The sequence below is a fragment of the Pithys albifrons genome, chromosome Z, assembly GCF_047495875.1.
Source record: "Pithys albifrons albifrons isolate INPA30051 chromosome Z, PitAlb_v1, whole genome shotgun sequence".
Lineage (NCBI taxonomy): Eukaryota > Metazoa > Chordata > Aves > Passeriformes > Thamnophilidae > Pithys > Pithys albifrons.
Genome location: NC_092497.1, coordinates 25,841,869 through 25,855,048, shown reverse-complemented (window position 1 = coordinate 25,855,048; position 13,180 = coordinate 25,841,869). Strand labels below are relative to the sequence as shown.

Sequence of the window (13,180 nt, the reverse complement as noted above, 5' to 3'; positions counted from 1 at the left end):
AACTAAAGTCAGAGAATCTATTTCTTCTGTAGCAACATAAGATTTCTGATTTCAGCAGGACCAAGCACAAGACCTTTCAGACTACTACCTGTGCCTGACAAAGAGAGGACATTCTCTCCTGTCTGGAGTAAAAGTTTGTTCACTGTTGTCAGCATATTCCTTACATTACATGCTTTTCTGCACTTCTGAATTCACAGTGACAGCTCAGTGAGATTACTTGTGAAGAAAAGTTACTTCACTTTCTGAGCTTGAGCTGTAATATTTGCTTGGAAACAAATGCCAAATATAATTTTTTTCTCTCTTTTTTTAACATGAATGTTTTATGTCTCTAAGGTTTTCCATTTCCATTCTGAATTGAGGATAGATGTTCAAAATGAAACACCAAGGCAATACTGGTTTTGCATAAGACTCTGTTTGGGGTTTTTTAGATTATCTGTTTCTAACTGGGTTGCTAAGACCAAATAGGAAAATCCACACTTGAAATTGTAGCATATTTTTATACCTGTTTTGTACTTAGATAGCCATGTTGTCTTAAAAACTAGGAATGAACTCACTTCTGAGGAGCAGATGAGTGTTCAGCACAAAAGATACAATGAAATCTTCTTATTTCTGCAGAATCACAGGATGGTTGATGTTGGAAGGGACCTGTGGAGGTCATCCTGCCTAACCTCCCTGCTAAAGTAGAGCCAGCTAAAGCAGGTTGCCCAGGAGTATGCCACACCTCCCTGGGCAACCTGTGCCAGTAAAAAACAAAACAAAACAAAACAAAACAAACAAAACCAAAAACCAAAGTATTGCCTGATGTTCACAGGAATGTTCTGTGCTTCTGTTTGTGCCCATTGCCTCTGATCCTGTCACTGGGCAGCATTGGAAAAGGACTGTCTCTGTCTTCTTGCAATCTGTCTTCGTATATTTATGTACCTCAGTGAGTTCCCCACTTCAGCCTTCTCTTCTCCAGGCTGAACTGTCCCAGCTCTCCCAGCCTTTCCTCATAGGAGAGGTGCTTTTGTGGCCCTTTACTGGCTTCATGAGGCTCTCTCTGCAAGGTTACAATTTTAGATGCAGAAAGAGAAATTACAGTTTAAAACCATTCCAGCCTATTTCATGCACTCTTAATTTGTCTTCCAGCAATTCATGGAGAACAGCAGCATAACTGCTTGTTACAATGAACTGGTTCAAATAGAACATGGGGAAGTGCGATCTCAGTTCAAATTACGGTATGTAGAAGTGTAAGAAACTACAAACATCAACCTCTTGGTCTAAATAATTGTATCAGGTTGCTTCCTGCTTCTTCCCAGCTATGCATGTGTGCTTTGCATCTATATGTTTAGTAATACACTATAATTTTATATTTTCTCCTTCTCTCATTTTGTAAGGGACAAACTTAAGTGCCTTTGTAACTGGTATCCTGAGAAAGACTGGTCTGAAAACTGCAAGTTTTAAATGACAGTAGAACTTCACAAAGTCATTCTTGATCCCATGTATCTGAGATTTCATATCTGATAGCTTGAGCTGAATGCAATCTTGATTGAGCTTCGAATTCTTACTTTTTTGCTTGGGCAAGACTTGTCAGGCCAAGTTTTTTATCCTAATGGGAAATTAAATTATTTTCATTCCCTTATCAATTCTTCTTTAATGTGACTAATTTTATATTTATTGTAGGTGCATGCATGTAGGTATTTTGGCAATGCAACTATATGAAAGAAAAAGCCCTTGAAGTTGAGTGTAATGCAGAGAACAGATCACTCTCTGTGTGTCTTCAATTCCATCACCAGAAAATACTATCCCTTTTCCAGATTTCAGTGTCTCTGCTTAAGAAGTAGATTTTCTTTGCAAACTGATCCCTAAGAGACTTCACATTTTAAGTGGTTTTGTGTTCATGCATGCAGAATGCTATTACAATAAAATTTTCATGAAAAAAAATGTAATTTGGGCTTACACAATTTTAATAGTTGTTTTCCAAAACTCGGCAGGAAAATAAAGCAGATATGACATTTTAAAAGTTAAATTTTAGAAGTTAATTATTAGTTGTGGTGGCCCCGATTTGGTTCATTGTTAGTTGTAAATGCAAGGTTAAATAACTGTCTTCTGAATGAAGTCAGCAAAGATCAGAAACATCCATTTTATATGGAAAGATTAAGCTGTCATTCATATGCACAGCACTTGTATTCTATGTTTCAAGAACATGATCAAATATGTTTTGTGCATCTCTACGTAAAGTAGCATCAATTATGAGTGCAAATAATTAGAACTCCAACACAGGAGCATGATTCATATTGGCAATCATATTTTTTTGAAAGTTCATTTATAGCCATCAAAAAAAAATCTTGACGTTCATTAAAATTGGAAGGAAAAAATGTCAGTTCCCAATTGCATTTCATTTACTGACAGTTTTTTCATCTGTATTGTTTATGGAAACAGCAATAGTTCTGCTCTTTTGAATGGAGTTACATAAACTGTAAGCCTACTTAATTTTAATTTATGTAAATAATAAAATTAAATAAAATTCATCCCATGTTATCATGTCTTTTTTATATTGATAATGTTTATTATATATAGTTCTGTGTATCCACGTCACCTCTTAACATAACTGTTTTGGGAACCTCTGGCAGCAGTGCTAAATATTACAAAAAGAGAAGGGTGCTGTGTTTGGGTTTGCTACTGCCACTATCAGATGCAGTTCCAGAATAATTAAGTGAGGAGTTTAATAGATACAGGTCCAAGATAGCTAGGCAGCTAAACCTTGTCATCTAACAAGCACAAGTAACTCTTACAAGCAACTTTTGTACTAAAAGCAGGAGGTATAAGGTAATCTTTTTAAATATAAACTTTCTGAAAAGCTGTATTTGTAACCTGGAGTAGTTGATGTCTGCCCACTAACTCTGCCTTATTTGTCAGGTGCCATTGAAAGTTAAGTAGAACCAGTAACACTATTCACTTACAATTTTTTTTCATTGGTGTGGTTTAATTAAGTGGGTAAAAAAAGTGTTGTACTGTACATCTGTCCCACTGCATTTGTCTGTAGGTCTTCTGTACAGCTTTGTAAAAGTGAAAGGGAAGAGAATGAAGAAAGCTAGTTGATGGGATTAACCCAGGATATTTCAGGGGCTCAGACACAAGGGAAACAAGAGCAGAAGCAGCCCAAGAAAGCAGTGTATAAGGTCATGTTTGTAGTCAGAACTGTCCCTCTATTCCTAGCAGGGGCTCTACTTCTCCACATAGGTGATTCTGGTTTGAAACTTGATTGGATAACTGTGTGCTAATTAAAGAGGGTATGGGCTTGTTATTTTGCTGGTTTACTTGCCAGATGAAATGAAAAATACAAGCCTTGAATAATGCAAACATATCCGTGTGTTCTCTTACAGAAAGTTTACATTTGTAAGGGCATTTATTAGCAGCTGGTGTACCGGACAGGCACCTGTCACTGAGATACCTTAGTTACTTCACACAGCATAAAATCACACTTGGGAACCAGCTTGGACTGCTAGGAAATCTCTTGTAAAATTACATTGGGAGCTCCTTTAATTTTATGAGCTGAAATACTTCTGTTGCCTTCTGGATACAAGACTTTTCTCCTCTAAATCTTCATTCAAGTGGCTTCATGTCTGTGTTTCTGTTATATCTCTTTATGTATCCTATTTGGTTTTGAGTTTACTTCCATGATAAGCAGAAGTAGCAATGTCCTGTATTTCTTAATTTCCTAGTCATTGGTACTGATTCAAACCCTACTATGCAGCCTTGGAGCAAGATGTTCCTTTTAGGTAATAACTGGATACAAGAATGTTTATGTGGTTTTGCTCCCTGTAGTGAGAGGCATATAGGAGATAGTTAGTTTGTCCAATTCAAAGATGAAGTACTGACATCTATCAAAGCAAGTATGTCTGGGTTGTTTCTTTTAGTATGCACTCTCCCTGCCCATAACAAGGGGATTGGAACTAAAAGATCTTTAAGGTCCCTTCCAACCCAAACCATCCTATGATTCCATGAGATACACCATTTTTTCCCTAGCATTGGGAGCTTATATAAATGTGAATGCTATTCTGTGTAAATCATTATAAGCAATTTAAATTTTGTAGCAAGAAATAAGACTTTTGTTTTCAGGTATTAGTTCGAGGACCGCCCTGAAAAAATGGGGAAGACCATTTTGGCCCTTAAAAATCAGGATGTATGAAAGTAAAGTCACTGCATTATTATTTGGGAGAAGGAAATTTTTTGTTGGACCAGAACTTTGAGATGGCTTAGATTGTTTCCTCTATGTTGTATTACACCTTCTTTGATAGTGCCAATCTATTTGCTTGTTGAAAATTTTGTATATATCTGCAGTGATGAATTTTGTATTCCCAATCTTTATTGATCACAAAACTTTCTGATGTAACAGTAATGTTTTGTTTTTCCTGCTGATTCTTAGTTCCTGCTGTCCAGACATGTGTGTAGATAAAAATATACTATTAAGATGCTACAGTGCCTATGAGCACTTTTATAATGTGATCTGCAGTAAAAGCACGTTAACAACAGGGATGTGTGAGGCTGGATGTTCTGAGAAAAGTCATAATGAAGATAGTGATATGGTTTAGTCAAAACAACTGCTACTTTGTGATTCATCTACCAATAAGTATAATTTCATAATGTATTTATTGTGAACAAAATATTCTAGCAATAAAACTAATGTGCTAATCATTTGCTAATTTCAGGGCTTGTAATGCAGTGTTTACAGCATTAGACCATTGTCAGGAAGCTGTAGAAATAACCAACGAAGATCATGTCATTCAGGTAAGGGGGAAAATGTTAACTATTTTATAGAATTTGAAAATAAGAACCCCAGAGAGATCTTTACACAGTAGTTCCTGTTCTATTTCAGTATTTTAGTTTTGTTGCCCATTAGAAAACCTTGTGCAATTAAATGCCCAGTTTTGGATGATGCACACTGATGCCTGCTGAATAAGACTTTTCCTTCAGTAACTGTATTTAGATGATAATTTTCAGTAATGTTGTTTGTGGTGACACCTGCATTAGTTCTCTTTCTCCACCTTTTGATAGGAGCTTACATATAGCTTTCTGTGTCTTGAATAAAATGTTTCACCATTGCATAGTATTTTCATATGAGAGACACTGAATTGTAGGGATGTGTGGTTATGGGTTTAGCCATATACATTTTCACACTTTGATAGTTATATGTGAGTAATTATTCTTTAAGAATGTTCCTTTTGGTACTGTCCTAAGGTACTTTTGTCTTGGCAGTATGTTAACCCAGCCTTTGAACGGATGATGGGATACCGCAAGGGAGAGCTTATTGGCAAGGAACTTACTGAATTACCTAGAAGTGATAAAAACTGTGCAGAACTTTTAGACAATATAAACACATTTATTAAAAAAGGAAAAGTAAGTAATTAAAACCAACTCATTGCTATAGATTCTGCTTTATTTTTATTTATGTATTCTGCTTTATTTCTTGTTGCTCTAGGTTTAAGAACACAAGGCATGTTCTTTATGAGTCCACATATAAACAGAATTCTGCTCCTCAGATGTCTAAAGAGCACAACAACCTGTATCACAGCCAAGCACCAAAATGTATTCACACCCAGTGGGGCTTGTTTTTCTAACTACAGTTAGAATTCTATCTGCAGGGCACTGTCAATTCCTGTTGTTGCAATGATGGGCCTGGCAATACATTCCCGTAATGCATGCAAGAGTCTCTTATCCCATCTGCCATGGGTTGCAGAAGTACCCCTCACCTTTCCCTGTCTCACGTTTTGTTTCAAGAACTTTGGGGAGTTCTTGAACCTCTGAGTCACTTCCAGCAATGATCTGAGCTTTGTGAGTCACTGTCTGGAGCTGTTTGCTGTTCACCTTGATTCATTAGCAGTACCTGCAGGCCACTCCTGCAGTGCTCCTCCTCATTTATATGAGCTGCCCAACAGCTTGCAACTGACTGCTCAAAGGTATCTTCCACCCATTTTGCAGCTTTGAGGTTCGTTGAAGGACATCTTTAGGTCAAGGACTTCTGAAATTTTACATATTACTTGACAACTTCAAAGCTGAATCGTGCTCAGTACACAGTTTGTTTCTGCCAGTCCTAAGGAAGATATTCGCTGGATGTGTAGCAGCCACTGCTGCTTATGGTCATACCTAGCAAGAATGATTGTAACTCCTCTGAGTAGACAATTCCTGAAGTTCTGTGTAAAAATTATATACTTTCACATAAGAGAAACATACTCTGCCCTTATGTTAGCAAATGCTGCTTAAAAGTGCTGTTCTCTATTAATATATTTTATACTATTTAAAAAAGACAGCAATTAAATAAAATGTAATAATTTACTATGTAAGGACTATGCAATAATAAATGAAGATTTGATTGCAAGCTCTATATTCTTAGATGCTCTGTTGTATGTGTTTCCCTAGGAATGGCAAGGTGTTTACTATGCAAGAAGAAAATCAGGAGACAGTATCCAGCAGCATGTGAAGATAACACCTGTGATAGGTCAAGGAGGGTAACTAACTTGTCCAGAACATAATTGCTTTCTGGTTTTCTGGGCCTTCTCTCTGTTTTCTCTATCTTTAAATTTGGCATGAAGCTCCATGTATACAACAGCTGGGAAGTCCCCTGGTTGGTGTCTGTGCTTGTACGTGCTCCCACCTTTGCAGTTTAGAATGGGCATGTTGCCAAATTCAGCTCCCAGATCTACAGGAGAATTCCTGTAGTAGCAAAGGGATCAGGTGTCCTGGAACAAAAAAGTCACTGTAGTGCTGAAGGAGTGCTTGTCACCCAATTATCTCGCTGGTGTTGGGTTTAGTATCTGGTTTCCTGAAGGCATGGAGACCTCTGCTTTAGAAAATAACAGTGTATCACTTCACTTCTCTCTTTACTCTTTCATATGATAACAAGTGATTATTTCTGTTGCTAGGAAAATAAGACACTTTGTGTCCCTCAAAAGGCTGCATTGTACCAATGAAAACAACAATCAGGTATTGTATTTTTTTCATGTGATAATTTTCATAGCTTTTAGTAGAATCATATTTTTTGGCTTATCAGTTTTTCTAAGCAGATGTGATCTGTATTCTCGATGAGATTCTCACTGATTGTTGGCATAAACAAGAAAACTTCAGCATTTGCATGGGCTATTCTCCTTTTGTAGGACTGCTGAGCAGAAGAAGAATGGCTTTAATTTTCTGGAACATGGATATGACGGTTGAGTCCATGATACTGTGGAGCAACACAGACCATACATAATTCAAAGGAGGTTCAGGGCCTTTATTCTAGAGCTGCTATTGACAGTCAGATCTGGTCTACTTAGGCCTAATAATGACCTATGCTCAGCAATCACAAGGTTTGCAAATGTGTCATTCTTAAATAAAGTGTAGACTTCATGCAGGACCTGAGAGTTCACACACTCATCAGAACAGGTGTTCTAGAGGGGTGTCATTCAAGCCATAACCCAAGTAAAAAAGCAGTTGCAGCGGACTTGAACCTCTGCAGTCCAGACACATCCACACCAGCTGGTCCTGCAGCAAAGCTGGTGGTCTGGGGAGCTGTTTTCTATCATCCGCTCTTGGTTTCCACCCACTGATAGTATCTGAGGCAAATGATCATATCACATGTTTTGCCCCAAAATTATTCTAGTATGTGCCCTGTAAAGAAGTCTGGAATTCTATGAGCAAAGGAGTGAAATTTGTCTTTAGCCTGTGGTCTGTAAGGGTGAGATACAAAGGGGAAAGCATACGAAGTACCTATCAACATTTAAGACTGAGGCTATGCTTGGGAAACATCATACATTGCCATGTTTAGGGGAGGGGTTATGTATCTTATTTAGACTTCTATGTGCTTTTATCCATGATGTGGGTACAGACACTCAGGCAGAAAAAGTATTTAGAAAGTCATTGCTATAACTAGTTGCCACTTCTTCAGTAGAACAATACTGAATATTAACACATCACTGGAAAACCATTACTGCTGGAAGAATTTCATAAGTGATGTTCTGTAAAATTTGTTGAAACCATCCTCCTTGCACAAGTTTTTGTGAAAGCAGGTAGTAGTCAAGGAAGAAATCTGCATAGCTTTTAGAACTCTTCAGGTCAATCACGGAAAAATAACACTCAAAAACCTGACCTCATCTTTGAACTAAACCATGGATTTCAGTGTTGGCAGCAAAGTATCATTTACAGTGACAGGATTTTTTTAAATATGCAAGCTAGAGTGCAACAGTTTTGTAATAAAAACAGAGATAAAATTACATGTATTATTTTTAATTCATTGTTTAAGCCTCATCATAGTTTTATTTATAGCTGCTTTAAGGTTGATTTGAAAGTGAGATGCAATCTAATGTTTTGCATTTTTTCTATAAAAAACCACAGCCAAAAGACTGGTACAAGGAAGGGTAGATATGGTAATACATTGCTATTGGAAGATAATGAGTATAACACAATTACAAACCTGCACCCATCTGTGAAAAACAGCAGTAGAAAAAAAGATCTTTTCTGTTTTATTTTGTCCCATTCATTGGTCTGCCTAAGCCAGTAAGAATGGTAGAATCATAGAGTGATTTGGCTTGAAAGGGACCTTAAAGATCACTTACTTCCAACCCCCCTGCTATGGGCAGGGACACCTTCCACTAGACCAAGCTGGTCAAAGCCCCATCCAACCTGACCTTGAACACTTTCAGGGATGGAGCATCCACAACTTCCCTGGGCAACCTGTTCCAGTGTATCACCACCCTCACAGTAATGAACTTCTTCCTGATACCTAATCTAAACCCGTTGTCTTTCCATTTGAAGCCATTGCCCTGTGTCCTATCACTACACACTCCTGTAAAAGTCCCTCTCCAATTCTCTTGTAGGCCCCTTTAAGTACTGAAAGGTGCTATAAGGCCTCCTTAGAGTCTTTTTCAGGCTGAACAACCCCAAATCTCTCATCCTTTCCACACAGGAGAGGTGCTGCAGTTGTCTAGTCATATCTGTGTCTCTCCTCTGGATCTACTCCAACAGCTTGGTATCATCAGCCAACTTGCTGATGGTGCACCTGATCCCACTGTCCATGCCCCTGACAAAGATGTTAATTAAAACTGGTCCTAATACTGACCCCTGAGAGGCACCACTCATCACTCCTCTCTACCAGGAAACTGAGCCATTGACTAGGACTTTTTGAGTGGGACCATTCAGTCAATTCCTTATCCACTGAGTGGTCCACCAGTCAGATCCTGGTCTCTCCATTTTAGAGTCAAGGATATGTGGGAAAGTATCAAAAGCTTTGCACAAACCCAGGTGGATGAATGACATTCCCTTATCCATTAATGCTGTAACCCCATTAGAGGAGGCCACCAGATTTGTCAGTCATGATTTGCTCTTAGTGAAGCTTTGCTGGCTGCCACCAATCACCTGTGTGCTTTAGCAATCACCAGTCTCTGTGACCACCAAGCCTTGGAGCAGATTCTCCTGGAAACTATGCTAAAGCCCAATGACCTGGCCAGCACAGAGATGAGACTGACTGGTCTGTAGTTCCCTGGTCTTCCTTTTTTTTTTAACTTTTAGAAATGAGAGTTAAGTTTCCCCATTTCCAGTCACTGGGAACTTTATTGGACTGCCATGATTTCTCAAATATGATGGATAATGGCTTAGCGACTTCCTCTGCTAGCTACCTCAGGACCTGTAGATGCCCATTAGGTCTCGTGCACTTGTGCACCTTCAGGTTCCTTAAATGTTCTTAAACATGTTCTTCTACAGTGTGTGGTTCTTCATTCTTCCAGTCCCTGCTTTAGGTCCTGTGACTCAGATAGTCTGGCTGGAGCACTTGCCAGTGAAGGCAAAAATGTCATTGAGTACCTCAGCTCCTTCAAATACTGGGTAATCAGGTGTCCTGTTTCCTTCCAGAGGGCCCACATTTCCCCTAGTCCTTGTTTTATTCACCAATATACCTATAACAGCTTTTTCTATTACTCTTGATGTCTCTGTCCAGATTTAATTCTGTCAGGGATCTAGCTTTTCTCACTTGTCCCCTGGTTGCTCAGACTTTCTCTATTCCTCCCAGGCTACCTGTCCTTGCTTTCACCTTCTGTAGGCTCCCCTCTTTGAGTTTGTCCATGAGTACTTCGTTCATCCATACAGACCTCCTGGTGCTTCTGTCCAACTTTTGTTGTGACACAACACTCCTAAGCTTAGAAGAAGTGATCTTTGAATATTAACCAACTTTCTTGAGCCCCTCTTCTTTCCAGGGCTTTATCCCGTGGTAGTCTACCAAGCAGATCCCTGAAGAGGCTGAAACCTGCTCTCTAGGGCAGTGAGCTTGCTGTATGCCCTTCTTACTGCCCTGAGGATCTTGAACTTCTCCCTTTCATGGTTGCTGCTGCCCAGGCTGCCCTTGAACCTCACATGCCCCATCAACCCCTCTGTGTTGGTGAGAACTAAGAAACAAATTTTTGTTAAGGACTTGTATCCAAGGCAAGATTCATATTCTCTGTATTGACACTGATGGAAAACACCACCCATTCATGTCTTTTTAGTATTGTTTCATGAGCAGTTAGTAGTAAATTGAGCATGAATATTATGAGCTGTAGTCTGGGGAGCTTTACATATTTGATGATCCCATGGAATATGGCCTTTGTAATGTTCTCCACAGAGGTCTGCCACAAAAGTTAAAGAGAACAGCCTAACAGAAAGCATCGTGTGTGGAGATGTAAGGTTAAAAAACAGGAGCATCCAACAGAGCATGTAATTATTCTGTTTCATTTCTGTGGTGGAAATATCTCCTGCCTGTAGGAGATAGGGGACACTGCAGTTTTCCTAAAATTCATGCCTGAACACTTGTAGTATTAGAATGTTCCTTTCCCCTAAAAAAATTAGGTTCCTTTTCAAGCCACAGATAAATCTTTATAGAAGGATAAAAGGATATCAAACAAACAATTGATTTGGTTACAGAGCAGTAAAAGCTGTCATGATTCAAATTTTGATGCAAATGTATAACATTCCATGGCATCATTATAATTTTAAATGGTTTGATTTCAGCATTCAGACAATGTATCTGACTTAGAAACATCCCTACATTATTACAGTTTCACCTTAAAAAAATGTAAATTAGTTATCTGCCATAACCGACAGCCTCTGTAAGGGTATCACAGTATGATTAGAGATCCCTGTCCAGGAAACTTCATGTATTTCTATGCCAGATTTATCACATACAAAAATTTAGCATGTGAGATTTATGCATGGAAAAAAAATTATGTAAGAGAGTATTAGGCATTCTTACAGTGAAGATTTATGAATGAGGATTGACTTTCATGTGACTATTTCCATGGCCTGAAGCCTAGGTAATTATTAAAGCTGCTGTTGTCAATTTGAGACCTGGCAGGATAGAGGCCAGTATTTGCACATTCATAAATTTACAACAGAGGTGTTGTTTCTCCTCTTAAGAACATATTGACCCAAGATTAACTGTGTGACTGCCCTCATAACTTACCTTACATGGCTCTTTCAGGACATGCCTGCAGAAGGGGAAGAGAAATATTCAGAACAGAAATGCGGTTTATTTTTTTAGTAGAGCACTTGGAGGACTGTGCCAATGCTTCTGCCAGTTTTGCAATAGACAGAGGCACATATCCATTGGCTCTGAGAGAAGCTCCAAGTTGAGACCAGAATGAGTAGTTCAGATGCCTTGTGTCACTGTACCTTATCTGATTAGATTCCTTAATCTTACTCTCTTTGGACAAGGTCATTTCTTCGGGAGTTTCTGCAGGGTTACAAGAAAGGTGTTTAAATTGGTGGGGGTTTTGAGTTTGGGGATTTGGTGGTTTGTTTTTTTTTTTTTTGGAGGAAGAGTCACTTCTTACACTCCCTGGAACAAAATTTACATGGAACATGAGCACAGGATTTCCCTGTCCTTTTTTTGTTCATTAAAGAAAGCCATGCCTGAATTTTGTGGGCTTTTTCATTTCCATTTTCTTCTCTTTCCCTTTCACCCTTTTTACCTGCTGCCCCCACTGCAAAAAGGAAAAAAAGATAGGTGTGCAAGAATGACAGAAAAGAGAATTCATGTCATTCCTTTCCTTTCTTTTATGAATAATACCCATGAGGACCTTGCAGCATCCACTGTCACAGACTGACACGGATGCTAAAAGCACACAGGTTCAACCTTGTCAGACTTTTAACTCATTAGTTGCAACCATGGATTTCCTGCTTCCACACAATCTAGTGCACTGGTGTAGGCAGGTGATGAATCTGGTCAGAGGAGCCAGTCACCACATGACAGTAATGGACTCCTCAATAAGATGTGTACTGAATAATATGTAATTACAGTGTCAAGCACTGATGATGATTCATCTGATTTAAGAGAGTACGTGTATCTTCTTCATTGACTGCAGTAAAAAAATGTATGCATTATTTTTAGTCCTTCCCAGTGTCTCTGTTAGCTATAATTAAATACATCATGTACTGATTTTAGAGGCAACACTTGAGGAATTGACATTTCCACTCCATTTTCTTATTAACAGCAAAATACTTTCTTGTAACCACGTAACAAAGGAAAGGGGTGAAGTGGTTAGCAGGTATTAAATTGGTATGAATTGGACAGTGCTTTTGTTTCTGAGCATAATGGAAAAGCAGAAGAGCTTTCAGTCTGTGCTATTGTAGTCCAAGCAGTATGTACAAATTTTAAGACAATGAAAATATCCTATGTAATTCTAAGAAAGCTTGAAATAGCTGTTGTTGGAGCTACCCAAGAGGTTACAGAAGCACAAAGAATTAAGATTTTGTGTTTAACATTTTTATTCATGAGAATGAATAAAAATTAATTGAAAATAAAATTCTGATGAATGACACCTACCTCTACCCCTCCTTTGCTGGAGAGTTGTTTTTATAATTGAGTTTTTTGAAGTCCAGTTAATAGTGACCCATGAAAGGATGCGTGCAAAATTAGCTTGAATAGTTCTAAGAAAATGTTTTTTAAAATGCAAAAATTAAGAGTTTGGATTTTTTTATTTTTGCATTTTATTCTTTCAGGTTCATATGCAATTTGCACTTAAAACACTAAAGTGAACGTCAGTTCTCTTGCAAACACAAGGCATTAAACAGGAACTTAGTACAAAAAAGCGCTATTGTACCTGTGATTTTCTGCATGACATATCTGTTTATTTTCATATTATTTCTCTACATCTAATTGCACCTAAAGAGTCTTTGCTAAACACTTTTTTTTAATAAG

The 13,180-nt window shown here is 38.3% G+C and overlaps 1 protein-coding gene across 5 annotated transcripts in view; it reads left to right on the top strand.

Annotated features, from left to right (window-relative positions):
• Window positions 1–13,180, top strand: part of PDE8B (phosphodiesterase 8B) — an 82,582-nt gene that overhangs the window by 51,523 nt on the left and 17,879 nt on the right. For all 5 annotated transcript variants that reach the window (XM_071580969.1, XM_071580967.1, XM_071580968.1 and 2 more), the window contains 5 exons: window positions 1,129–1,217; window positions 4,692–4,770; window positions 5,239–5,379; window positions 6,400–6,488; window positions 6,903–6,963. In XM_071580969.1, coding sequence (XP_071437070.1) covers window positions 1,129–1,217; window positions 4,692–4,770; window positions 5,239–5,379; window positions 6,400–6,488; window positions 6,903–6,963 — 459 coding nt within the window. The remainder of the gene's footprint in view (window positions 1–1,128; window positions 1,218–4,691; window positions 4,771–5,238; window positions 5,380–6,399; window positions 6,489–6,902; window positions 6,964–13,180) is intronic.